This window comes from Hyla sarda, chromosome 7 (genome assembly GCF_029499605.1).
Source record: "Hyla sarda isolate aHylSar1 chromosome 7, aHylSar1.hap1, whole genome shotgun sequence".
NCBI lineage: Eukaryota > Metazoa > Chordata > Amphibia > Anura > Hylidae > Hyla > Hyla sarda.
Window position 1 is genome coordinate 182,737,431 of NC_079195.1, and position 25,300 is coordinate 182,762,730.

Genomic DNA, 25,300 nt, shown 5'->3' on the forward strand with positions numbered 1-25,300 from the left:
AGGCTTCCATATCTACTCACACTTTGACCCACCAGGCTCTAGCAGACCACCTGGATGACATCGAGAACAGAAGCCGGAGAAATAATGTACGCCTGCGTGGGCTCCCTATGGCCACACGTACTCCTGATCTACTCCCGACGGTCACAGGAAACTTTAACATGTTGTTGGGTCGTCCACCTGAAACGCACATTGAGATAGACAGGGTCCACCGGGCGTTGGGAGCCCCCAGCCAAGACCCGACACGTCCCAGAGACATTATCTGCCGCAGACATCGGTATACTTTAAAGGAACAGATAATGCAAAAAGTGCGACTGAGAGGTGACATAGACTTGATGGAGCTACCATTCATATCTACCCGAATCTGTCGAGGCGCACCTTACGCCAACGGGCTCTGCTAAAACCCCTGCTGAATCTGTTGCAAGACCACCATATTCCTTATAGATGGGGGTTTCCCTTTGCCCTATACGTTACCATGGGGAACTATGGTGCTTATAGCACCGGCTGACCTACCAAGATTCCTGGAGACTTTGGACTTACCCCCTCTGTCCCTCCCGGACTGGACCGCCTTTCTGCAAGACCCATTTGCTGCTTTCCCAGGAAATGGGGCCCCACCCAAAGTGGCCTCTAGGAGACCTCACCCGGACTGGCAACTACCGCAGCGCAAAAAGGAGGTCACGTCGTCGATCGGACGGCTCTACCTCTGAGCATATGCCTTTTGAGACTTATGCCTTTGACCACACTACAATTTGGGACCGATATACCCTCGGTCTTTGCTACCATATTTCTGCCCTAGTTTATCTGCCCGTATTGATTACTAGTAGTAACTGCTTACTACCACCCCCCGTAACACAGCTATTCTAGATTACCCATAGCGATGAACGGTTGCCCATCGTTCACACTGACCTTATTCACTTCACCCGTACTTTCCTTAGCTTCCCCCCTTTGTCTTTCTGTCTACATTCACCCCCGATAGGAAGGGTGTGCTTGACACACCCATTTTGCAGAGGGACTTTCTGCGTCCAGTATACCCTTGCAAGTTCACCTTACTTGCTTTTGTTTTTTTTGTTTAGGTTGTTGCTAATTGACCGTTCCCCCGTTCCCTCCTACCTCTTTTCCTACTATCCCCGCTCTGTGCTAACCTTTATCTTTTTTCTTGGGCTTTCATGGACCTGCATCTCCTCCCCTGCTCTTCTCACCACCTCCTCGACTGGACTTCGTCACCTCCCTCCTCGGTGACCGGTGAGTATGACAGACACACGTTTAGCCACTCTAAATGTCCAGGGTTTTAATGTTCCTGAAAAACGAGACAAGATCCTGTACCACATGCACAAACAAAGAGTGGGTATCTTATGCCTCCAAGAGACCCACTTTAAGGTTGGCCATATCCCAGATCACCTTAGCCGATATTACACTTCATGGCACCATAGTGCCAACCCAGAGGCCCGTACGAAGGGCGTCTCGATTGGCTTTCACCGCTCGCTCCCTTTTACTGTACTAGACACCCTCACTGATCCTGAGGACAGATACTTCATTCGTGCCAAGATTTTGGATCAGGCAGTGACGGTGGGAATATATATGCACCCAATTCAGCTCAAATCATGTTTCTCACAAAGACTTTAGAGAGGTTAGCTTCCTTCACACAGGGCATGTTGTTACTGAGCGGGGACTTCAATGTCCCACTGCAGCCACTGTTGGATACGTCCACACAGCCGGCTTGGTAAGCTTAGGTGACTTCTTCACTCTCTGCAACTATGCGATGTGTGGCGCCTCCAGCATCCTGCGGAACGGGACTACACCTACTTTTCCAGAACACATAGGTCATACAGTAGACTGGATTATATATTTCTTCCTCACTTCTATCTCCCACGTCTTTCATCCACAAAGATTGGGAACATACACCTTTCTGACCATGCCCGGTATACTGTTCCTTCTCTGTCCCCTCCCTGAGTCGGCCTCAGTTTCAGTGGCGCCTAAATGAAACATTGCTCTTGGACGCTTTGTGCATAGCCGACCTCAAATCCACTATTAACCAGTTCCAAAGAGATCACGCCTTAGACACCACCCCCTTGCCACGCAGTGGGAAGCCCTCAAGTGCATTATGAGGGGAGTGTTGATTCAACATGGCTCTCGCCTTAAAAAGGAGAAGGCGGCTAAATTGAGTCGCCTTTTTTTGACATTGATGGAACTGGAGGCGCTGCACAAACAGTCCCTCCAGGAGACCACATTTCGTGATCTATTGAAAGTCCGCCATGAGATCAACATCCTCTTAAATGACGCTTATAAAAGATTCAAGCAGAGTTGCTCCCGTTCCTTCGATGAATGGGGCAACAAACAGGGGAAACTCCTGGCTAGGGCACTCAGGGAGAAGAGGGCTACTTTGTATGTACTTTGTTGGGCGTGGTCACTATTTTAACCATAATCAAAATACAGAAAAAGGGGGAAATCTTTCAATAATAGTTTTGCTCTGTATCAAATCCATTACTGGCTAAAAACAAAAAAGACTGCCTACAATAAAGACAAAATATTCACAAAAATAAGCAAGCCAATCATTAAAAAGCACTATTTTTTTTTTTCTAAATATTTTTTAACTAACTTCTTAACAACAAAGGACTTAAAGAGGTACTCCTGGGGAAAACAATTTTAAATGAATACTTTAACATATTTGGTATCGGTGCGTGCATAAATGTAAAACTAGCTAAATATAATGTTAATCATCTCGTACAGTATACAGCGTAAACATAAAAAAAAAGGCCAAATGTGCTGCTTTATTTGCCACATCACATAAAAGTTTGGAAAGCTCTGCTTTAAAGGGGTACTCCGGTGAAAACCTTTTTCCTTTTAAATCAACTGGTGGCAGAAAGTTAAACATATTAGTAAATTACTTCTATTAAAAAATCTTAATCCTTCCAGTACTTATTAGCTGCTGAATGCTACAGAGGAAATTCCTTTCTTTTTGGAACACTGATGACATCACAAGCACAGTGCTCTCTGCTGACATCTCTGTCCATTTTAGCAACCATGCATAGCAGATGTATGCTAAGGGCAGCATGGTGGCTCAGTGGTTAGCACTGCTGCCTTGCAGTGCTGGGGACTTGGGTTCAAATCCCACTAAGGACAACAATAAATAAAGCGTTATTATTATTATAATAACATCAGCAGAGAGAACTGTGGTTGTGATGTCATCAGAGAGCATTCCAAAAAGAAAATAATTTCCTCTGTAGTATTCAGCAGCTAATAAGTACAGGAAGGATTAAGATTTTTTAATAGAATTAATTTACAAATATGTTTAACTTTCTGCCACCAGTTGATTTAAAAGAAAAAAGGTTTTCACCGGAGTACCCCTTTAATGCAAGTTATCAATCTGGTCTGTATAGAAACTTTCAACGACACCAACGTTTCTACAGATGTGTATATTTACCTCCAAGCTACTGGACCCTTTTCCAACGTGCTGTCTTCTGTACAGAATGGACTCTGATAGGATCAATAAACAGATGTCTACATAAGTACATGTTATACATAACAGGTAAGCTGTCTTCACATTGTGGCTTTTCCTACTAAATGGTAAAGTTTAAGATGAGAAAAAATACACAAAGGTTGATTATTGTATTGGAGGATGACACTGTCACTGATCTTTAATATTACTGTTTGTCACTTTATGAGAGGAAATTGTAGAGGCGATGGATTATTGGAACAAGTAACTAAATAGCAATATTCTTAAAGGACCCACATACGTAAAGCATACAAGCAACTCTTCCCTCAGAAAAGGAAACACTGAGTGTATCCTGAAGACTGAGCATTATCTGACTATAAGGAAGAGGACATGAATGATGTGTAGTAGAGAGGACTGCTGGGGTATAGAAGTCATCTGGTGCATATGTCAAAGACTGGACAAACACTAATCTATATTAACATTATAAAAGATTAAGCTGCAATCAAAGGATAGGGAATAAGAGGTCTGATTGCAGGGAATCCAGCTGCTGGGATCCCCCGCGAACTCCGGCCCGACACCCTGGCGATAACTGTTCAGAACGTCATGTCCCCTCCATTCATGTCTATGGGAGGAGGCATGATAGCCGTTAGCAATTCTATTCTCCTAGCAAATTATATCTAGAAGTATTATTTGAATATGAGAAACACAGAGTCTGTTCTTTTTACACATTTCCTTTTAATTAAAGGGGAACTTTAATGGGCAAAGATTGTACAAATAAATGTATTAGTATGTGAAATAGGCCGTCCACTAAACACTTTTGTCATATGTAGAATAAGGGGAGGTGTTATAAATGTTGTGAGACCAGCCGTTCATTTTATGGGAATCCCAATTGTCTTGTAAGCTGCTGACATAGTTCTCAATGTTGGCTGCCGGTTTCTCTATCTCATGAGTTCTGAGGTGCCGGTTCAGGTGGCCTTTGTGTCCAAAACGTTTACCACATTCAGAGCAAACAAATGGTTTCTCTCCCGTGTGAATTCTTTGATGTACGATGAGATTGGAGTTGTTGGTAAAGCATTTGTTACATACAGGGCAAGAGAAAAGTTTTTCCCCTGTATGGATCCTCTGATGTATGACCAGGCTCGACTTGTAGAAAAATAACTTCCCGCACTGTGGGCAGGACACCTTATTCCCATTGTGCATTGCCTGGTGTTTGACAAGGCCAAAGTGGGAGGTGAAGCTTTTCCCGCATGTAGAGCAGACATACATCCCATCTACAAATTGTGTCGTTTGGTAGTTCATACGTGAAGCATTTTCTGGTGTTTTATTCCAATCTTTGTATTTTGTTACAGAATATCTCTTGTTTGTTTTTGCAGCATCTCTAACTCTGTTCACTGCTTGCCCAGGAGCTGATGTATGAAGTCTTTGAGTAAAGTCAGTGGGAATGTATAGTTCGTAGCCCTCTTCATGAGAGATGGGTTCCACCTTAACTTGTTGAGGTATAGATTGTGTCTGTATATGATCAGGTTGTGTGTGAATAGAAGAATTTTGACTGTTTTCTTCGCAAAGTACATATTCCTTTTTAACATTAGCTAGAGTGAATTGTGTATGGCCTACTCCGTAAATATTAGCGCCTGTGTCATTTGTTTTTTGCCATGACTCCTCCTGATCATCAGTAGATGGATATTGGATGGGTCCATAACTGTCCACTTCTGTGGGTACAGCTTCTTCCTTTATATTGGTGAACACATATTGTGCCTGTGTATAAGATGTAGCTGTAAAAGTATCTATTGGGTGTTCCCTCATGGAAGAGGACTCCGGATGACCACACTTGACATCTTCCTCATGTCCTGTGTCGTTTTCTCCAGAAGAAGGTAACTGTTGTTCAGTATATTTTCCCTGTGTTTCATCACTGGATGTATAATTCTTATTGACAGGTCTTATCTCACTTGACAAGCAAGGACTGTGCATGTTTGTCCCTGAAAAGGTGGCATCACTAGTAAAGTTACCTTCATTTGTAAAAGGTCCACTATTTTCTGGCAGCTTGTCTTCTCTAGGCATGTTCTTAAAGGCAGAAAGTTTGTCCTTATGTTTGCTTAGGTACTTGGTCCGTCTTTTCCAGGGTTTTCTCCATTTAGAACCTTTCCTGCCTGCTTTAGCTTGGATGTCATTTGAATCTTTATTTGAACAGGGTGGAGAAGGCAAACCTTGTTCATCTTCTACTTCCGTTTCTTCCCTACTTAAAACTACAAGAAAGGAATATAAGTGAACATAATAAAGGAAGACAAGAAATATAAACACAAAATAAGTATCTGCTCAATATAACAGTTCTGGGTCAGGTAATCAGCCTTGTACAAAATATAAATGGTCTATACAACAAACTACACTAAATATAGAAGGCCATAGCAGCCGGATTAAGCATAGCCCTGTACAAAAGATCATTTGAGGGTTGATATTTGTTATAAAGGGAAATTCCATGTACTTAATCTTAGTTTCAATAATTAGATATAAATATATAGACAATACGTTAACCCCTTAACAACCCTGGAAATTAACATTTTAGCATTTATTTTTCTTTCTTTCTTGTATACATCAACAAAAAACGTGGTCTCAAATGGTTGGAGGTGCTCAACCCCAAATGCGGTTGTGCATATATACTGGGGGAGCAGAGCCTGCCCTTGTAGTCCGTTGCTAGGGGCGATTCCCAGCATAAAAATGCATACAATGGAGGATGCCTGCAGTGGACTACAAGTGCCACAATAGAATCCTACACCAGATAGACGGTGTGGATGTGTAACAATTAGAATAATACAATACAGAGATTTGGTGTAGGATTCTATTGTGGCACTTGTAGTCCACTGCAGGCATCCTCCATTATATGCATTTTTATGCTGGGGATTGCCCCTAGCAATGGACTACAAGGGTAGGATCTGCTCCCCCAGTATAAATGCACAACTGCATTTGGGGTTGAGCACCTCCAGCCATTTGAGACCACATTTTTTGTTGTTGTTTAAAATTTATACTTGGAGGTGTGTAAACTCATTTGATAATGCGCCTTGAACATTTTCCAGGCAGCATTAAGGTTGCAATGAGTCCTGTGAGGCCAAGCACCTATATCAGCCAACTTGGGTGGGGCTTGTAGCCTCTCTCCCTCCTCCCATTGTATGTGTGCTCAGTCGCACTGGAGGCAACTGGGAGCAGGCTGCATGTCGGCCTAGTGCTGCTGTAATTGCCCACTGGCCCCTGGTTTTTGCTTATCACGCACAGGTACGTTAGCGTTAGGTCCCGTGCCATTTGAGAAACCTTGGCGTTGGTGTGCGGGCTCTGGTATGTCCTTCATATAAGGATATACTGGCGAATGTCTCAATTTTAACATCAGTGTTGAGGGATTAGCCAATGTCATTGTATACATCCACCACAGTAGTGCACCTTCTTGTATACATATAACACTATATACATATTTAGATGTAGATTATATATATATATATATATATATATATATATACACAGTAAAGACCAAAAGTTTGGACACACCTTCTCATTTAGAGTTTTCTTTATTTTCATGACTATGACAATTGTAGATTCACACTGAAGGCATCAAAACTATGAATTAAAACATGTGGAATTATATACATAACAAAAAAGTGTGAAACAACTGAAAATATGTCATATTCTAGGTTCTTCAGTAGCCACCTTTTGCTTTGATTACTGCTTTGCACACTCTTGTCATTCTCTTGTTGAGTTTCAAGAGGTAGTCACCTGAAATGGTTTTCACTTCACATGTGTGCTGGTGTGGAGGAGGAGGTGTGACGGTGTGGGGGGGCTTTGCTGGTGACACTGTTGGGGATTTATTCAAAATTGAAGGCATACTGAACCAGCATGGCTACCACAGCATCTTGCAGCGGCTGCTATTCCATCCGGTTTGCGTTTAGTTGGACCATCATTTATTTTTCAACAGGACAATGACCCCAAACACCTCCAGGCTGTGTAAGGGCTATTTGACCAAGAAGGAGAGTGATTGGGTGCTGCGCCAGATGACCTGGCCTCTACAGTCACCGGACCTGAACCCAATCGAGATGGTTTGGAGTGAGCTGGACCGTAGAGTGAAGGCAAAAGGGCCAACAAGTGCTAAGCATCTCTGGGAACTCCTTCAAGACTGTTGGAAGACCATTTCAGGTGACTACCTCTTGAAGCTCATCAACAGAATGCCAAGAGTGTGCAAAGCAGTAATCAAAGCAAAAGGTGGCTAGAACCTAGAATATGACATATTTTCAGTTGTTTCACACTGTTTCATAAAGAAAACTTACAATGAGAAGGTGTGTCCAAACTTTTGGTCTGTACTATATATATATATATATATATATATATATATATATATTAGATATATGTACAGACTCATATGAGGTTGTGTTTGTATATTTTCCATCGTGTTTTAATATTTAAAAAACAAACAAAACAAAAAACTTTAAATAAAAAAAAACCACAATACTGGTGTTTTTCTGTGTTTTTTTTTTGTTATATTTTTGTTTACACCACTCACCATGCTCACCAAGAAACTGGCTTTGTTTTTCAATTCCTGAATAACCCCTTTAATATTCTACTTACGTAAGATAAGGAATATAAAAAGGCCAGTGGCTCATTCATTGTAAAGTATTTATTTTATACCAGTTGTTGAAATCCACTAACCTTTATTAGTGTTAAGGTTTCGATCCTCCATCAAGACATAGTTATAGAGATCCTTGTGTTTTTCTACATACTCCCATTCTTCCATTGTAAAACAGACCATGATGTCCTCATACCTTACAGGAACCTGACACACACAGACAGACATATATCATCTAGACACCTTCATGGTATTACAGTATATTATCCCAGCATTCCCAGCTCCGCTCACCTCTCCAGTCAGCAGATGAATAATCTTGTTGGTGAGATCTAGGATCTTCTCATCATTCTTTTCATCATGTAGCTCTGATGAGGAATGATCCACAGAGAGACTGCCGCATGATCTCCCAAACTTATGAGAAATGCTTCTTGTGACGTGTAGATTAGAATTGCTAACAGGGGCATAGTCCTGGAGATAGAAAAACACCAGTTAAAAAGATTACTACCAAGTGTGTGATGGGAGCGGGAATGGAGCTGTGGAGGATTGAGGTAAGTGACTATGGGGGGAGATTTATCAAAGTTGTCTATGTCCCGCATCAATATACCGTATTTTTCGCCGTATAAGACGCACTTTTTCTTCCCCAAAACCAGGGGGGAAAAAGTCGGTGCGTCTTATACGGCGAATACACCCCTATCGCGGCGGTCCCTGCGGCCATCAACGGCCGGGATCCGGGGCTAATACAGGACATCACCGATCACGGTGATGCCCTGTATTAACCCTTCAGATGCGGCGATCAAAGCTGACCGCCGCGTCTGAAGGGAAAGTGACACTAACCCGGCTGTTCAGTCTGGCTGTTCGGGACCGCGATTTCACCGCGGCGGTCGCGAACAGCCCGACTGAATAGCCGGGTTAGTGCTTACAGGACACCGGGAGGGACCTTACCTGCCTCCTCGGTGTCTACTCCGTTCAGGGATCCCCTGTATGGCCGGCGCTCTCCTTCCTCGTCGTCGCGTACGTGCTTCGGCGTGCGTAACGACGTGATGGCAGCGACGGAGAGCGAGGATACCCGGCCGGCAGCAGAGACGTTCCAGAGCGACGGGGACGCGGCGACAGCGATGGAGCGACATCCAGGGCAGCGGTGACGGGTCCGGAGCGGCGGGGACACGTGAGTATTACCTCCTATGCAGTGGTCTTCAATCTGCAGACCTCCACATGTTGCAAAACTACAACTCCCAGCATGCCCGGACAGCCAACGGCTGTCCGGGCATGCTGAGAGTTGTAGTTTTGCAACATGTGGAGGTCCGCAGGTTGAAGACCACTATTGGGTTCATAATCTTTATTTTTTTAGATTTTGCACCTATAAAATGGGTGCGTCTTCTACGCTGGTGCGTCCTATAGGACGAAAAATATGGTAATCCAAACTACAGAGGGTTAGGCCGGTCTATTGTGCGCCTAATTTATCAAAAGGCGCACGGCCCTTGATAAATTCTGTGCACAGACTTTGAGATCTATGCTTTAGACTGTATTTAAACCTGCTCCAACATGGTCTGACATTTCGGCGTACTTTCAGTCGATGCGACTTGTCGCCGAAAAGTCGCTTTTGATAAATTCAGCACCAATGCATTTTTCTGTCTAAAATAGACTAGAATGCATCAAGTTCTAAAAATCCTCTAAAGCAAAAGTCCCACATATTTAGACTGCGACTTTCTGTGCGACAAATTTAGATGGGAAAAACCAGTCTAAATGCTTTAATAAATCTCCCCCCTTTTTTTATTTTTACCACTCCTCCAGAAAATATAAACATTTGATTGATACTGGAATTCTCCTTTACCCATATGCTCTAGATGGCAGCTAGAAACATGTTTACACAATGTTTTGATGCAATTTGTAGCCAAAACCATGAGTACATCTAAGAAGAGGCCTTTCTTTAGTTTCTTCTTCTTATAAGGATACACCCGAAATACATAAAAAAAAAACTGTACTGTATAGAGCTTACCTAAAATTATAAACTTTATTTGCGTCGGCCAATAAAATGATGACAATGCAAACAGCCTGGGTGCTTATCAAGGCAATGCTTGGTTGAGCTTATAGGATGCCTGTCGTGATGCTTTAAAGGGGTACTCTGCTGCTTGGCGTTTTGAACAAACTGTTCCGGGAGCTCTTGATGTCATAGCCCCGCCCCCGCATAACGTACCACCCCACCCCCTCAATGCAAGTCTATGGGAGGGGGCGTGACAGCTGTCCGGTACAGATACTATACTCATGGTTGGCTGATGCAACATAAGTAAGAAGGGAGCAAGGTCTGTACAGAGAAGGAGAAGAAGCAGAGCTGTTTAAATAATGGTGTAATGGATGTAATGGATAATTCCCTTCTAGTAAGATAAATAAGAAAGATGAATTCATCAACGTTACATTTCCAGAGGCCCTCACCTCTCCGGTTAGCAAATAGATGATCTCCAGGGTGAGTTTCAGTATTTTCTCAGTCATTTGGTTTCTGTCTTTGTCCATTGTTAATAAATTTGACTAAAATTCATGTAGAGATGAATAATGTCCAGTCCTATATCACACACAAACAAGTAACACAGATAAATATCTACAGATACATTTTATTTATTGTTAGAACAAATACAAGTGAGGTATAAATGGAAGCTTCCCTTTCACCAACTACAATAAAATCACCAGGATATACAGTGACCCCCCCCCGACCTACCATGGCCCCGACATACGATCATTTCAACATACGATGGCCTCTCAGAAGCCATCGCATGTATAAGGCAGCATCAACATACGATGCTTTTTCATGTCGGGGCCATCGCATAAACGGCTATCCGGCAGCGCTGACTGCTTCAGCTACCACCGGATAGCCGTTTACGGTGCCCCGTGTGGTCCGCTGACGATCACTTACCTGTCCTCGGGGCTCCGGCGCGTCCTCTTCGGGATCCCCTGCATCGTCGGCGCTCTCCATCAATGTCATTAAGTCGCTGCGCACGCCGTCCCGTCATCCAATAGAAGCGGCTTGCATAGCGACGTGATGGCGGCGACGGAGAGCGAGGATGCCGGGGAAGCAGAGGCCTTACCGGAGCGTCGGGGACACCTCGGGGACGCGGCGACATCCCGGGCAGCAGTGACGGTCCGGAGCGGCGGGAACAGGTGAGTACAACTTCCTCTAACAGTGGTCTACAACCTGCGGACCTCCAGATGTTGCAAAACTACAACACCCAGCATGCCCAGGTGTTGTAGTTTTGCAACATCTGGAGGTCCGCAGGTTGTAGACCACTGTCCTATACTTTACATTGCACGGATCCCTCAACATGCGATGGTTTCAACAAACGATGGTCCGTTTGGAACGGATTACCATCGTATGTTGAGGGACCACTGTATTACATCCTTTCTTGATCTGTGGTTGTCTGCTGCTGATCCAAAGAATGAAAGGACCGCTCCCCCAAAGTGTTTACTGCCAGAGCAGCGCTCCTAGCCTCTGCCTGTACTTGTGCGTTCTTCATAGCTAGCTAGTTCTTCAGAGGCCATCGCATGTTGAAGGCAGCATCAACATACGATGCTTTTGTATGTCTGGTGAAAGTGATAGGTCCCTATGGGACCCTTAACACTGCAAGAAAAAAGTAAAAAAAAAGTGTTAATAAAGATCATTTAACCCCTTCCCTAATAAAAGTTTGAATCACCCCCCTTTTCCCATAAAAAAAATAAAACAGTGTAAATAAAAAAATCATATGTGGTATCGCCGCGTGCGTAAATGTCCAAACTATAAAAATATATCATTAATTAAACTGCACGGTCAATGGCATACGCGCATTATACCACTTTTTATACCATTAAAAAATTTATAAAAAGTGATCAAAAAGTCAGATCAAAACAAAAATCATACCAATAAAAACTTCAGATCACGGCGCAAAAAATGAGTCCTCATACCGCCCTGTACGTGGAAAAATAAAAAGTTATAGGGGTCAGAAGATGACATTTTTAAACATATACATTTTCCTGCATGTAGTAATGATTTTTTTCCAGAAGTGCGACAAAATCAAACCTATATAAGTAGGGTATCATTTTAACCGTATGGACCTACAGAATAATCACAACGTGTCATTTTTACCTAAATATGCACTGCGTAGAAACGGAAGCCCCTAAAAGTTACAAAATGGTGTTTTTTCTTTGATTTTGTCGCACAATGATTTTTTTTTTCTGTTTCGCCGTGAATTTTTGGGTAAAATGACTAATGTCACTGCAAAGTAGAATTGGCGACGCAAAAAATAAGCCATAATATGGATTTTTAGGTGGAAAATTGAAAGGGTTATGATTTTTAAAAGGTAAGGAGGAAAAAACGAAAGTGCAAAAACTGAAAAACCCTGAGTCCTTAAGGGGTTAAGGTTACTGCTTACAGTGAAGGGATAGGGGCATCCCGTGATCATTAGACATTGAGGAAAGGGTCTCTCTAGGGGCTGCTGTGACAATTGGGCAAGGAGGAGGCTTCTATGACTATTGGAATAAGCTGCACAGCTGAGCCTTGCTCCGTCAGAATGGCAGCGGTGGGGGAACGAGGAAGGGGAGTGTACTTTTTAGGGGTTTTTTTTTTTTTAGCAACTTGAGCATCATTATTTATACAAAAATTCTTAACAAAATACCTTTATATCCAAAATTTTTGGTACAACTATAAACCTGAGAACACCCACCAAAGCCCATCGAGCAGGCAAGGCATACAGCCTGTACTTACCTCCCTTGGTCCCCAGTAATCGCTGTCCCTGGTCTCCACCGCACTTCCTAGTGCTGGAGTCAATACATCACATTGCCACTAAGCAAACCACTGGCCGCAGCGTTGTCCCTCATCAGCCAAAGACTGGCTGAGCCGCAAAATGACCAATTGACCATGGCCCCGGTCTCTACCAGGGATTACTTCCTGGTGCTGTGGTCAATATGTCACATTGTCGCTCAGCCAATCATTGGTTGAAAAGAGACACCACTGCAGACAGTGATTGGCTGAGTGGCAATGTAACATTTATCCCCCCAATAGTGAGTGAGGTAAGTACAGTTTGTTTTTCTTTTCTTTAAAGCAGGCAGCCTGGGCATATTTATTTAAAAAGACAGGACAACTTTTTGGGAGAGTAGCCTTTAATCAGAGATTCTACAAAGACACCAATGAGGAGCTCATAAGGTCCAGAACGAAGATGGAAGGATCTGTCCATAGAAGCAGTTGAAGCCGTCCCTTTTATGGTGTGGCTTAACAGAAGAGTGGCATGAAAAAAGCCTTGGCTTTAAGAAAACATATGGAAAAGGATCTCTGGGCAGAGGAGACTAAATCTAAATTTTAATGTAAGTCCGGCACTGCAATCCACAGATAGGGTCTATGAGAGATAGAAGCTAAATAGAAGCACCTGGGTGGCTGGACGGGGGTGCAATCCAGTGAGAAACAGCACAGAAAACAATCTTCAGAGTAAAGAAATCAGATGCACTCACCCAAGCCTTTGTCTTGCGGCAAACTTTATTTCTTATTCATAGAAAAGGCACAGCGGGTAGATACGGGGGGAGCAGCCTCGCAGCTTTGCTGCGAGGCTGCTCCCCCCCTATCTACCCGCTGTGCCTTTTCTATGAATAAGAAATAAAGTTTGCCGCAAGACAAAGGCTTGGGTGAGTGCATCTCATTTCTTCACTCTGAAGATTTAAATCTAAATTTTGTGGCCAACATGGCAAACCCAACTCTTCCTGTCAGCCCAAGGACGCCACATCCCCAGTGAGACAAGGGTAGTGGGAAAACAAGGGCAGAATTCCGTATATTTGACTAACCGACGGGCGCCAGGACCGTTCGGAAATGCACCGTCTTATAGATGGCAATGCATTTCCTTGCGGTATCCACAGAAAGAATAGGCGAGTCTGTTTTCTCTGTGGACACCAGGAATCTGAATTTCTATCGGAATCCTATTGAAATCAATGGGACTCTGCATATGCGGAATATCCATGAGGAACTTCGCATGGACATTCTGCCATGTGAACTTGGCCTTATACTTCCCCCTTCTAGCTGGATCCGCTTCTGCCTTTGGCTCATTTTCTGCTGCAGACAATCGGTAGTGTATTCGCAATGGGTGGCACTTCCCTAAGGGTTTGTGCACATGGGGGTGTTTTGCTGTAGATTTTTAATTGTTTCTGCTACTTATTTTATAATTGACCTATCAGCAGAAAATAGGCAGCAAAAAATAACTGGCAGAAGAAAGTACACACCAAAATTTGCAGCAAAATTCCACCTGTGTGAATGGACCCCCAAGGGTAGGGTCACAAGTAGCGCATCCGCAGGGGGTTTCCTGCAGCTGAAATTCCACTTGGTAAGGCTGCTTTCACACTATAAAATTCATCCGTTTTAAAGATCCGTTTGATGTTCCGTTATGAAAACCCTGAAAATCGGCCATTAAACGTCCGATAGAAAATCCCATTATAGTCTATGGGATTTTCTATGGGATTTTTACATTATCCGTTTGAATCCGTTATAGTCCGTTATTAATAACGGACGTTATTTTGTGATGGGAGAATGAACGGAAGAAATAATGCATGAACTAATCCTCCCGTTACTATCTTCCTTTACAAAATAACGTCCATTATTAATAACGGACTATAACGGATTAAAACGGATAATGTAAAAATCCCATAGAAAATCCCATAGACTATAATGGGATGTTCTATCGGACGTTTAATGGCCGATTTTCAGGGTTTTCATAACGGAACATCAAACGGACCTTTAAAACGGATGAATTTTATAGTGTGAAAGCAGCCTAAGAACAAAACACAAGAACCTTTATATTATTCTATAATAATAATAAAAAAAAATTCCCAGAGTACTTTTGTAACTAGAGATGAGCGAACTTACAGTAAATTCGATTCGTCACAAACTTCTCGGCTCGGCGGTTGATGTCTTTTCCTGCATAAATTAGTTCAGCTTTCAGGTGCTCCCGTGGGCTGGAAAAAGTGGATACAGTCCTAGGAGACTCTTTCCTTAGGACTGTATCCACCTTTTCCAGCCCACCGGAGCACCGGAAAGCTGAACTAATTTATGCAGGAAAAGTCAGCAACCGCCGAGCTGAGAAGTTCGTGACGAATCGAATTTACTGTAAGTTCGCTCATCTCTATTTGCAACATTGGAGCTGGGGCTACACGATTGGTCAGACAACCAAAAATTGTGCCTGAGGTAAGTACATCGGGACACTGACACCAGTGACCATTCATTATCTGCTAGTAACATGAAACCCATCCAAAATTATTATGTACAAGCCTGAAACACACAGTCAATTGTTGGGGTAAATATATAGAATTTTGGGTAATTTTTCCATCCCAAAATCATCAGTCCTGTTATCTGATCAGCAGAACTGACCTGCCTGGGAAAGCTACACTGTGATTGGTTGCTATGGGCAACAAGGAGAGAAGGGATAGCAGGATTGATGCAGCTTCTGCTATAATAGTCATCAATGCAGAATGTATAGACATGGATATATATACAGGTATAGTGTAGCCTGATATATATACATCTATAGATCTGTATACACGAGACTGATGACGTATAACCAGCAATCTATGTCACTGCCGATGACTACATAAATAAAAGCCGCACAGCGCAAAATGGGAATTTACCCCTCACCTGAAGCTGTTCTTATCTCCCAGGCTCTTCTTCACCTCACTGGCCGGAAGTCATTAACCGGAAAGGCAGAGCTTGCGTGCCACGTTTACTTCCTGGTTTTGCGTTCCAAACCTCTTTCGGCTGACCATACGTAGCAGCTAGGTCACGTGATGAGACATCGCTAGGATGTTGGGAGCCGTAGACTTTGATGCTCATCATAAGATCGAGAGGAGACGTATGTGCGTCTATTTTGTAGTGTCTCATTGAACACTGGGTCATGATTAGGAAAGTGATACTGCCTGCATTGTATCACACATAAACTTAGATACACTAGAACAGTGGTCTCAAACCTGCGGACTTCCAGATGTTGCAAAACTACAAATCCCAGCATGCTCGGACAGCCGTTGGCTGTCCGTGCATGCTGTGAGTTGTAGTTTTGCAATATCTGGAGGTCTGCAGGTTGGAGACCACTGCACTAGAACAATGATTTCCAAACTGTGGACCTCCAGCTGTTGCAAAATTAAAGGGGTACTCTGGTGAAAACTTTTTTTTTTTTTTTTTTTTTAAATCAACTGATGCCAGAAAGTTAAACAAATTTGTAAATTACTTCTATAAAAAAAAAAAAATCTTAATCCTTCCTGTACTTATTAGCTGCTGAATACTACAGTGGAAATTCTTTTCTTTTTGAAACACAGAGCTCTCTGCTGACATCATGAGCACAGTGCTCTCTGCTGACATCTCTGTCCATTTTCGAAACCGTCCAGAGTAAAAGGAAATCTCCACAGCAAACATATGCTGTTCTGGACAGTTCCTAAAATGGACAGAGATGTCAGCAGAGAGCACTGTGCTCGTGATGTCAGCAAACAGCTCTGTGTTTCAAAAAGAAAAGAATTTCCGCTGTAGTATTCAGCAGCTAATAAGTACAGGAAGGATTAAGATTTTTTACTAGAAGTAATTTACAAATCTGTTTAACTTTCTGGCACCAGTTGATTTAAAAAAAAAAAAAAAAAAAAAGTTTTTCACCGGAGTCCACAGTTTGGATACACTAGAACAGTGGTCTCCACTTTTCCAGCTGTTGCAAAACTACAAATCCCGGCATGACTGGAGAGCCATGCTGGGAGTTGTAGTTTTGCAACAATTCCTGCACTGTCAGCAGTGTATCTCACATAACACACTCAGATACACTAGAACGGTGGTCTCCAAACTGTGGATGTCCAGTTGTGGCAAAACTACAACTCCCAGCATGCCAAAAGGCTGGAAGGTCAACAGTTTGGAGATTGTGATGGGGATTGTACTTTTCTCTCATAGTGTATCCCAGGGCTTAGGATATGTGTAGGGTGCGTTCACACGCTCTTTGTTTTTGCAGGTTTTCTGCAGCGTATTTGAAAGGGGCGGGCTCTTCTCGGCTGTCCATAGCAGAATGTCCGCGGCGGAATTTACGCTGTGGAAAATCCGCCGCAGTCCCTACTGACTTCAATGGGGCTTGCGGCGGATTTTCCGCAGCGTAAATTCCGCTGCAAACAATCTGCTATGGACAGCCGAGAAGAGCCCGCCCCTTTCAAATACGCTGCAGAAAACCTGCAAAAACAAAGAGCGTGTGAACGCACCCTCACAAGGCATATTGTTTGAACTGTGTGAACTGTGATGTATATTCCTGATGTAAACAATGCATCATTTTCTGGTATCCCTATAACAGCACATACAATAAAACATTATATTTGGACAGTATTGAAAATATATATTTTTTATATATAGTGCCAACGCATTTCACAGTGCTGTACAAGGCATATCACCCCCCCCCCCCCAAATGAGGCTCAGATCATTAATTCCAAATTAACCTTCAGTATCAATTTTAATGCAAAAGTTCTGACCAGCTCACCTGCATGCTGTTAAAGGGTGCTCCCATGGATATGAATTAAGTGTATGCCATCTGGAGCACGTGTCTCTAGGAGCCGGGGCCCTGTTCTGGAGATTTTGGGGGGTCCCAAGGGTTCGATTCCCAGTGATCAGACACTTATGCTCTATCCCAGTGGTCTTCAACCTGCCCTGCGGACCTCCAGATGTTGCAAAACTACAACTCCCAGCATGCCCGGACAGCCGTTGGCTGTCCGGGCATGCTGGGAGTTGCAGTTTTGCAACATCTGGAGGTCCGCAGGTTGAAGACCACTGCTCTATCCTGTAGATAGGAAGTATGCATTAGTATCCAGCACTCTTGCAGCAGTAAAACGTTCTCCTTTATTGTAAGGCATTAAAAGGGTACTCCGTCACTAGACATGTTATGCCCTATCCAAAGGGATCTCTGCAGCGCCTCATCCAGTCTGAACACCGCTCCATGCCAGATGACTGGCAAACACAGCCGCCACGCCTCCTCCATTCATGTCTATGGGAGCCATCACGCCCCCTCCTATAGCAGTAGAGGTTTGCTATGGAGATTTGCTCCTGCTCTGGATGGTTCCTGACATGGACAGAGGTGTCACCTAAGAGCACTGTGGTCAGACAGCAGCTGATAAGTACTGGAAGGATTAACATTTTTAAAAAGTAATTTACAAATCTGTTTATCTTTCTGGCACCAGTTGATTTAAATTATTATTTTTCCCCACCAGAGTACCCCTTTAATGGCACAAATGTAGTGAGCTAGAGACAACACCAGTCGTTTCCCAAACAAATACGTGTTTGCGGAACATAGCAAAAAGACTGGGATGGCTTACAGCTCAATACCCAAACTTTTTAGACTGGGCTAACCAGAGGATGCACCTATACCGTGGCGCTAAAAAAAGGTCTAATGACAAATAAAACAAATACTGGCTCTCACAGTCTATTGAGTATGTAGTATTTTAGAAAAAGCTACTATGTATAATAAGTTGTTGAATTGCTATGTAACAATTGCGATGGAACACATGTAGCAATCAGCCGTAAAATGTAGCAACAATAGTCTAGAAAAATGCAAATAGATCAGTCCTGAAATAATCACAACGATTTTTCTATACAGTTTTTGGACAATTTTTTATTTTTTTAAACCGTATGCAACCGTACAGCAAACCGTGGCCATAGACTTTCCATTCAAAACCGTATGCACCATATTTTATACGGTTGTCTCTGTTTTTCACACCACACGGTTTTTTACTTTTTTTTTTTCTGGACAGAAAACCGTGGCCTACCACAGTTTTTGGTCCAGGTGAAAAACCGTATTGACCCGTATACGTTTTTTTTTTTTTTAACATGGGAGTCAATTGGAACCGTACAGAACCGTATGTGTGTACGGTTCCGTCCAGTTTTCACCATCCAGTTTTTGACTTTGCACAGTTTATTTTCTTGGAATTCCAATCAAACAAGTGAAACTTTATTCATAATGGAGTGAAAAGTCTAAACGTATACTTTTTTTCTTTCTTAAAAAACGGATGCAACCGGACATCATTTTTCAAACCGTATACGGTTTTTAACCGTATACAGATAAAACTTTGTACACACGTTATGATACAGTTTAGTCAGGTTTTGAGGAATCCGTTTTTTTTTTCATCAAAAACCTGATAAAAAAACTGTATTGCAAAAACGTGGTGTGAACCTACCCTGATACAGTTCTTTTGGAGTGCAGCTGTGATTCAAAAGCAGTGCTGCCTCCACCTTACACACAGCTGATTCTCCACATCAGTCCTGATCAGTACTCTCTCGGTACCGTTGTGCATATATTTCAAGCAAGTAAAAGTTGTGGTACTGTGTACTGCTCACTCTTCCTGCACGTGCAAATCTCCTGGTTCTTGCACGGGGCGCAGTTACAAGCAGGTGCCCCTGCGAGCCGTCCGAGTGTGCAGAACTAACTGCTGGATGGAGAATAAAGAGTCTTGCTGGGTCTGGGTAAAGATTAGTGTTGAGCGGCATAGGCCATATTCGAATTCGCGAATATTCGCGAATATATGGACGAATATTCGTCATATTCGCGAATATTCGCATATTCGTAATAGTCTCGTTTTATTTTCGCAAATGCGAATATTCGCGCATGCGAAAATTAACATATACGAAAATTTGTATGTACAAAAATTAACATATGCGAAAATTAGCATATGCAGATTTTCGCATATGCGAAAAATCGCACACCAGTCTCACACAGTAGTATTAGAGCCTTCTTACACCACATAAGCTGGAAGCAGAGAGGGGTGATCACTGTGATGTGTACTGTGAAAAAATAATAATAATAAAAAAAAATATATATATATATATATATATTCGTAATTACGAATATATAGCGATATATTCGCGAATAATCGCGAATAATCGCGAATATGCGATATTCGCGAATAAAATTCGAACTGCGAATATTCGCGAGCAACACTAGTAAAGATATAACCAAGGTGTAGTTGTAGCGGTGTGCTGTAGGTGGATCGGAGTTTCCTGGTGATTTCCTCATGGCAGGATTGCCGCCAAGTGCAGCTTCTTGCAAATAAAAGTACAGAAGTGCTACAGTAACCAATCTTTGATGTAAATCAGGGGTGTGGGAATTTAATAAAAAACTACTTGTCCACGGGACAAAAGCAGAGAAAAATCTACTTGTTCCTCATGACGATCCACTTGTCCGGGCCAATTTTCGCTTTTACACTAGTTTTTTCCTCCTCGCCCTATAACAGCCATAACTACCTACTATAATGATACCTTTTAATTTTTCAATAACATATTCTCCGAAACAAAAACAAAAAATATATATAGTTACATAGTTAGTACGGTCGAAAAAAGACATATGTCCATCAAGTTCAACCAGGGAATTAAGGGGTAGGGGTGTGGCGCGATATTGGGGAAGGGATGAGATTTTATATTTCTTCATAAGCATTAATCTTATTTTGTTCCAGGAATGTATCTAATCCTGTTTTAAAGCTGTTAGTTGTTCCTGCTGTGACCAGTTCCTGAGGTAGACCGTTCCATAAATTCACAGTCCTCACGGTAAAGAAGGCGTGTCGCCCCTTGAGACTAAACTTTTTTTTCTCCAGACGGAGGGAGTGCCCCCTCGTCCTTTGGGGGGGTTTAACCTGGAACAGTTTTTCTCCATATTTTTTGTATGGGCCATTAATATACTTATATACGTTTATCATATCCCCCCTTAAACGTCTCTTCTCAAGACTAAACAATTGTAACTCCTTTAATCGCTCCTCATAGCTAAGATGTTCCATGCCCCATATTAGTTTAGTCGCGCGTCTCTGCACCCTTTCCAACTCCGCAGTGTCCCTTTTATGGACAGGTGACCAAAACTGAACAGCATATTCCAGGTGAGGCCGTACCAATGCTTTATAAAGGGGGAGTATTATGTCCCTGTCCCTTGAGTCCATGCCTCTTTTGATACATGACAATATCCTGCCGGCTTTGGAAGCAGCAGCCTGACATTGCATGCTATTCTGTAGTCTGTGATCTACAAGTACACCCAGATCCTTCTCTACCAGTGACTCTGCCAGTTTAATCCCCCCTAAGACATACGATGCATGCAGGTTATTAGTACCCAGATGCATAACTTTACATTTATCCACATTGAACCTCATTTGCCAAGTGGATGCCCAGACACTTAGTCTATCCAAGTCATCTTGTAACTTATGCACATCCTCTATAGACTGTACCGTGCTACAAAGCTTGGTGTCATCTGCAAAGATAGAAACAGAGCTGTTAATACCATCCTCTATATCATTAATAAATAAATTAAACAACAGCGGTCCCAGTACTGAACCTTGGGGTACACCACTAATAACCGGGGACCAATCAGAGTACGAATCATTGACCACCACTCTCTGGGTACGATCCATGAGCCAGTGTTCAATCCAGTTACAAACTAAAATTTCCAAACCCAAAGACCTTAACTTACCTGTCAGACGTCTATGAGGGACAGTATCAAATGCTTTAGCAAAATCCAGAAACACTATATCCACAGCCATTCCTCTGTCAAGGCTTCTACTCACCTCTTCATAAAAGCAAATTAGATTGGTTTGACAACTTCTATCCTTAGTAAACCCATGCTGGCTATCACTTATAATACAATTATCCCCTATGTATTCCTGTATGTAATCCCTTATAAGTCCTTCAAACAATTTACCCACAATGCACGTTAGACTTACCGGTCTATAGTTTCCTGGGGAAGACCTAGAGCCCTTTTTGAAGATTGGCACCACATTCGCCTTGCGCCAGTCCCTTCCCTATAGATCGGTGAAGTTAAATTGAAATAGTAAAAGATAATTTAGCAAATTTGGTGGTTTTCTATTCTGTGCCATTTACCTTGTGGTTGAGCTACCATGTTGTTTTGATACTTTAGGCCGACCTGATTACAGCAATACCAGATTTGTATAGTTTCCGTCATGGTTTACTAATTTAAAAAAAATTCTGAACTTTTTCGAATTTTTTTAATTGCCATTTTTGACCCCTGTAGCTTTAAAAAAAATTTTTTTTTGCATACCAGGCTGTATGAGGGCTCATTTTTTGAGCCATAATCTGTTTTTTGTATCGGTACCATTTTGGTATTGATCTGACTTTTTAATTGCTTTTTAACTTTTTTTTTCTGGGATATTATAAAAATTGCAATCCTGTGGTTTGGTATTTCTTTTTACATTTACGTCATTTACCGTATGGGAAACATAATGTTATATTTTAATAGTTCGTACAATTACGCACGCTGCGATACTAAGTATGTTTACATGTTTTTATATAGGAAAAGGTGGTGATTTGAACTTCTAACATGGAAGGGGGTTAATGTGTGCCTTTTATTAAAACTTTTTTTTTTTTTTACACTTTACTAGATTCCTCATACAGATGAATGGAGTTCTATTGAACTCTATTGATCTGTGTGCTCTGTGACCCATTGATAGAGCCTGGTCCAGCCAGGCTCTATCAATGACAGAGCCACGGGACAGCAGGGAACAGAGGTAAGCCCTCCGGCTACCTCTATAGTGGGGGGGGGGGGGGGCGATCCAATCTTCATCTATAAAATAAATATATTTATTTAATTTCAATACTTGTGTACATATATCCAATAGGTTTTGCCAGTATTTGTTTTATTTGTTAAATATGTGGTAATGGCGGGGTGTGTGGTGCAGGGCAGATATTGTTACCCTAGGGGCAGATGGTGTTAACCCCTTGTGTTCCTGATGCCTGGGCGTGGTTTAGCCTTAACCACCCAAAGGTACAGCTGGATCCTGGGCTAGGCACGGGGGCAATGAAGACACTGACGCCAAGTTACGGACAACGGTAGCTTTACTGAGGGTAGACAGATGGTACAGTCTATGCAGTACAGCTAGGGACCAAGAAGGTGACCAGTGACACAGAGACCTCGCAGGTTTGCTGGGACTTGTAGTAGACAGGAGAATTTACTGCAGGCCACGCTGGATAGGTAGAGGACTTGACTGACAGGACTGTGACTTTAGCTTACTTTTCACTTGACTTGTGGCTGCAGGACTTCAGTTGTAGCTGCAGGACTTGACTTAAGGCCTCCAATGTTCTGGACACACACACTAAGACAACTTGACTGCAATGGACCTCAGGAACACGAGAGAGAAGCTAGCTCCACCCAGGGTTTATATAGGGGGAGACTAGCTGGGAGCCCATAGGTCCCCTTTGGGGTAAGCTGGTCACTAGTACCTTCAGGGTAACAATCACATGGTACATTTATTAAAGATACAACACATAATATAATAGACAACATATTTAAATGGGGGAAACAACTGCAGGGGAGCCCTGGGGACACTGAGGGACACTACCTGACAGGACAGGAAAGGTACGTGGAAACACCATCACGTACTGGGCAACCACAAACTCCCCCTCTTAATTACAGTCGCCCTTGACACCCAGTTCTGGAGTGTGGAGGACCGAAGTGCCCACTGGGGCCAATGACAGTTCCTGGGGCATTTTTGCACAATGTCCTTTCCAGATCTGGGAAACAGCAATGAGTCCATACATGTTCTAAACATGGGTGGAGATTTTTGACCTTGTAATCTCCTTCTCGACACTCTCCAACAACTATATACATAACAACTTTACAAGACATTTCGGATTGGGCTGCCTGAGGCTATCTACCCAATGCCTTGGTTACTGGGGTCCCTTGGTTTGACACACTTCCCTCCCATAACTCTATACATAGACTCCAAATATCATGTTACATTTACATTTAGTTAACTCTGTCTCTACACGTGTGTTGTGAAGCTATCAGGAATACCTTCTGAATAATATATAGGGATTAGGTACACTACTGTGGTAGATGTAACAATGGCATTGGCTAACCCTCAACACTGATGTTAAAATTAGGGATGTACCGATATATATCGGTGGCCAATACATATCGGCCGAAAATAGCTGTTTCTGGGATAATGCCGATAATGACCCACCCACAGCACAAGTTGCAAACACTGCCAGTGGCAGAGGCGTAGCGTGGGGGGTGCAGGGGGGGCCGGGCGCAACATCTGGGGGGGGGGGGGGGGGGGTTTGCGCTCTCCGGGATAGGAATACTTCTTTTATGTGCCCAGGCCGGTTCCCGTGTGTGGCTGCAGGCGGGGGCCGGCCAGCGCATATAAAACCTAATACTGTATACTAAAATCCAGTGGGCCTCCAGCTGTTGTGAAACTACAACTCCCTGCATGCCTGGCCCGGACCGGCAAAGTCTGTCCGGGCATGCTGGGAGTTGTAGTTTCACAACAGCTGGAGGCCCCCTGGTTTTTAGTATACAGTATTAGTTTTTATATGCTCTGGTCGGCCCCCGCCTGCAGCCACACACGGGAGCCGGCCCAAGCACATAAAAAGAAGTATTCCTATCCCGGACATCCCTGTGTTCCGAAAAATCTTTTCGGGACATAAGGATGTCCGCCGGTCACTCACCCTTCCCCGTGGGGAGGAGCTGCCTAATATTGTGGGGGGAGCTGCCTAATATTGTTGGGGGGGAGCTGCTTAATATTGTGGGGGGGGGGGGGAGCTGCCTAATATCGTGGGGGGGAGCTGCCTAATATTGTTGGGGGGAGCTGCCTAATATTGTTGGGGGGAGCTGCCTAATATTGTTGGGGGGGGGGGGGCTGCCTAATATTGTGGGGGGGGGGAGGGAGCTGCCTACAAATGTGGGGGGAGCTGCCTAATATTGTTGTGGGGAGCTGCCTAATATTGTGGGGGAACTGCCTACTATTGTGGGGAACCTTACTACTATTGTGGGGGAAATGCTGACCTAATGTGGGGGAGCTGCCTACTATTGTGGGGGAGCTGCCTACTATTGTGGGGGAGCTGCCTATTAATGTGGGGGAGCTGCCTGTTAATGTGGGGGAGCTGGCAATCTAATGTGGGGGAATCTAATCTAATGAGCGGAGCGCTGCATTTTACCAGAAGACGGGGAGAAGTCATTTTCGGTTTCGGACGGACATTTTTTTTTTTTTTTTTGGTTTCGTTTCGTTTCTGAAATTTCCATTTCGGTGCACCTCTAGTTAAAATTGAGACATCAGCCAGTATATCCTTATATGAAAGACATACCTGAGCCCGCACACCAACGCCAAAGTTTCTCAAATGGCACGGGACCTAGCACTAACCTACCTGTGCTTGATAAGCAAAACCAGGGGCCAATGGGCAATTACGGCAGCATTAGGTCCGACTCACAGCTTGCTCCCAGTTACCTCCAGTGGGAACTGGGCTCACATACAATGGGAGGAGGGAGACAGGCTATAAGCCC

At 43.2% G+C, this 25,300-nt stretch overlaps 2 protein-coding genes across 5 annotated transcripts in view; one reads left to right on the forward strand and one right to left on the reverse strand.

Annotated features, from left to right (window-relative positions):
- Positions 1 to 4,147: 4,147 nt before the first annotated feature.
- LOC130282799 (oocyte zinc finger protein XlCOF7.2-like) lies at positions 4,148 to 15,763 on the reverse strand. 2 transcript variants are annotated; one of them, XM_056531548.1, is made up of 5 exons: positions 15,661 to 15,763; positions 10,461 to 10,587; positions 8,322 to 8,498; positions 8,114 to 8,237; positions 4,148 to 5,673 (listed from the first exon to the last, which is right to left on the reverse strand). In XM_056531548.1, exons 2-5 carry the CDS (start codon positions 10,536 to 10,538, stop codon positions 4,238 to 4,240), a joined length of 1,815 nt encoding a protein of 604 aa, XP_056387523.1. In that variant the 5' UTR covers positions 10,539 to 10,587; positions 15,661 to 15,763; the 3' UTR covers positions 4,148 to 4,237. The 2 variants fall into 2 exon arrangements, with proteins under 2 accessions (XP_056387523.1, XP_056387524.1); XM_056531549.1 differs by having other exon boundaries at positions 15,654 to 15,710.
- LOC130282777 (zinc finger protein 84-like) overlaps positions 10,352 to 25,300 on the forward strand; it is a 77,382-nt gene continuing 62,433 nt past the window's right edge. The window contains exon 1 of one of the 3 annotated variants that reach the window (XM_056531483.1): positions 10,352 to 10,491. The gene's annotated coding sequence lies outside the window, so the exon portion shown is untranslated. Of the gene's footprint in view, positions 10,492 to 15,796; positions 15,879 to 25,300 lie in introns of those variants that run through there. The other 2 variants (XM_056531481.1, XM_056531482.1) reach the window with 2 other exon arrangements.

Coding starts and splice junctions, on each gene's coding strand:
- LOC130282799 (XM_056531548.1), bottom strand. CDS start 10,538: ATGGACAAAGACAGAAACCAAATGACTGAGAAAATACTGAAACTCACC. Junction 8,499..10,460: donor TCTATTTGCTAACCGGAGAG/GTGAGGGCCTCT, acceptor TTCTATCTCCAG/GACTATGCCCCTGTTAGCAA. Junction 5,674..8,113: donor AAACCTTAACACTAATAAAG/GTTAGTGGATTT, acceptor CCTTTCTTGTAG/TTTTAAGTAGGGAAGAAACG.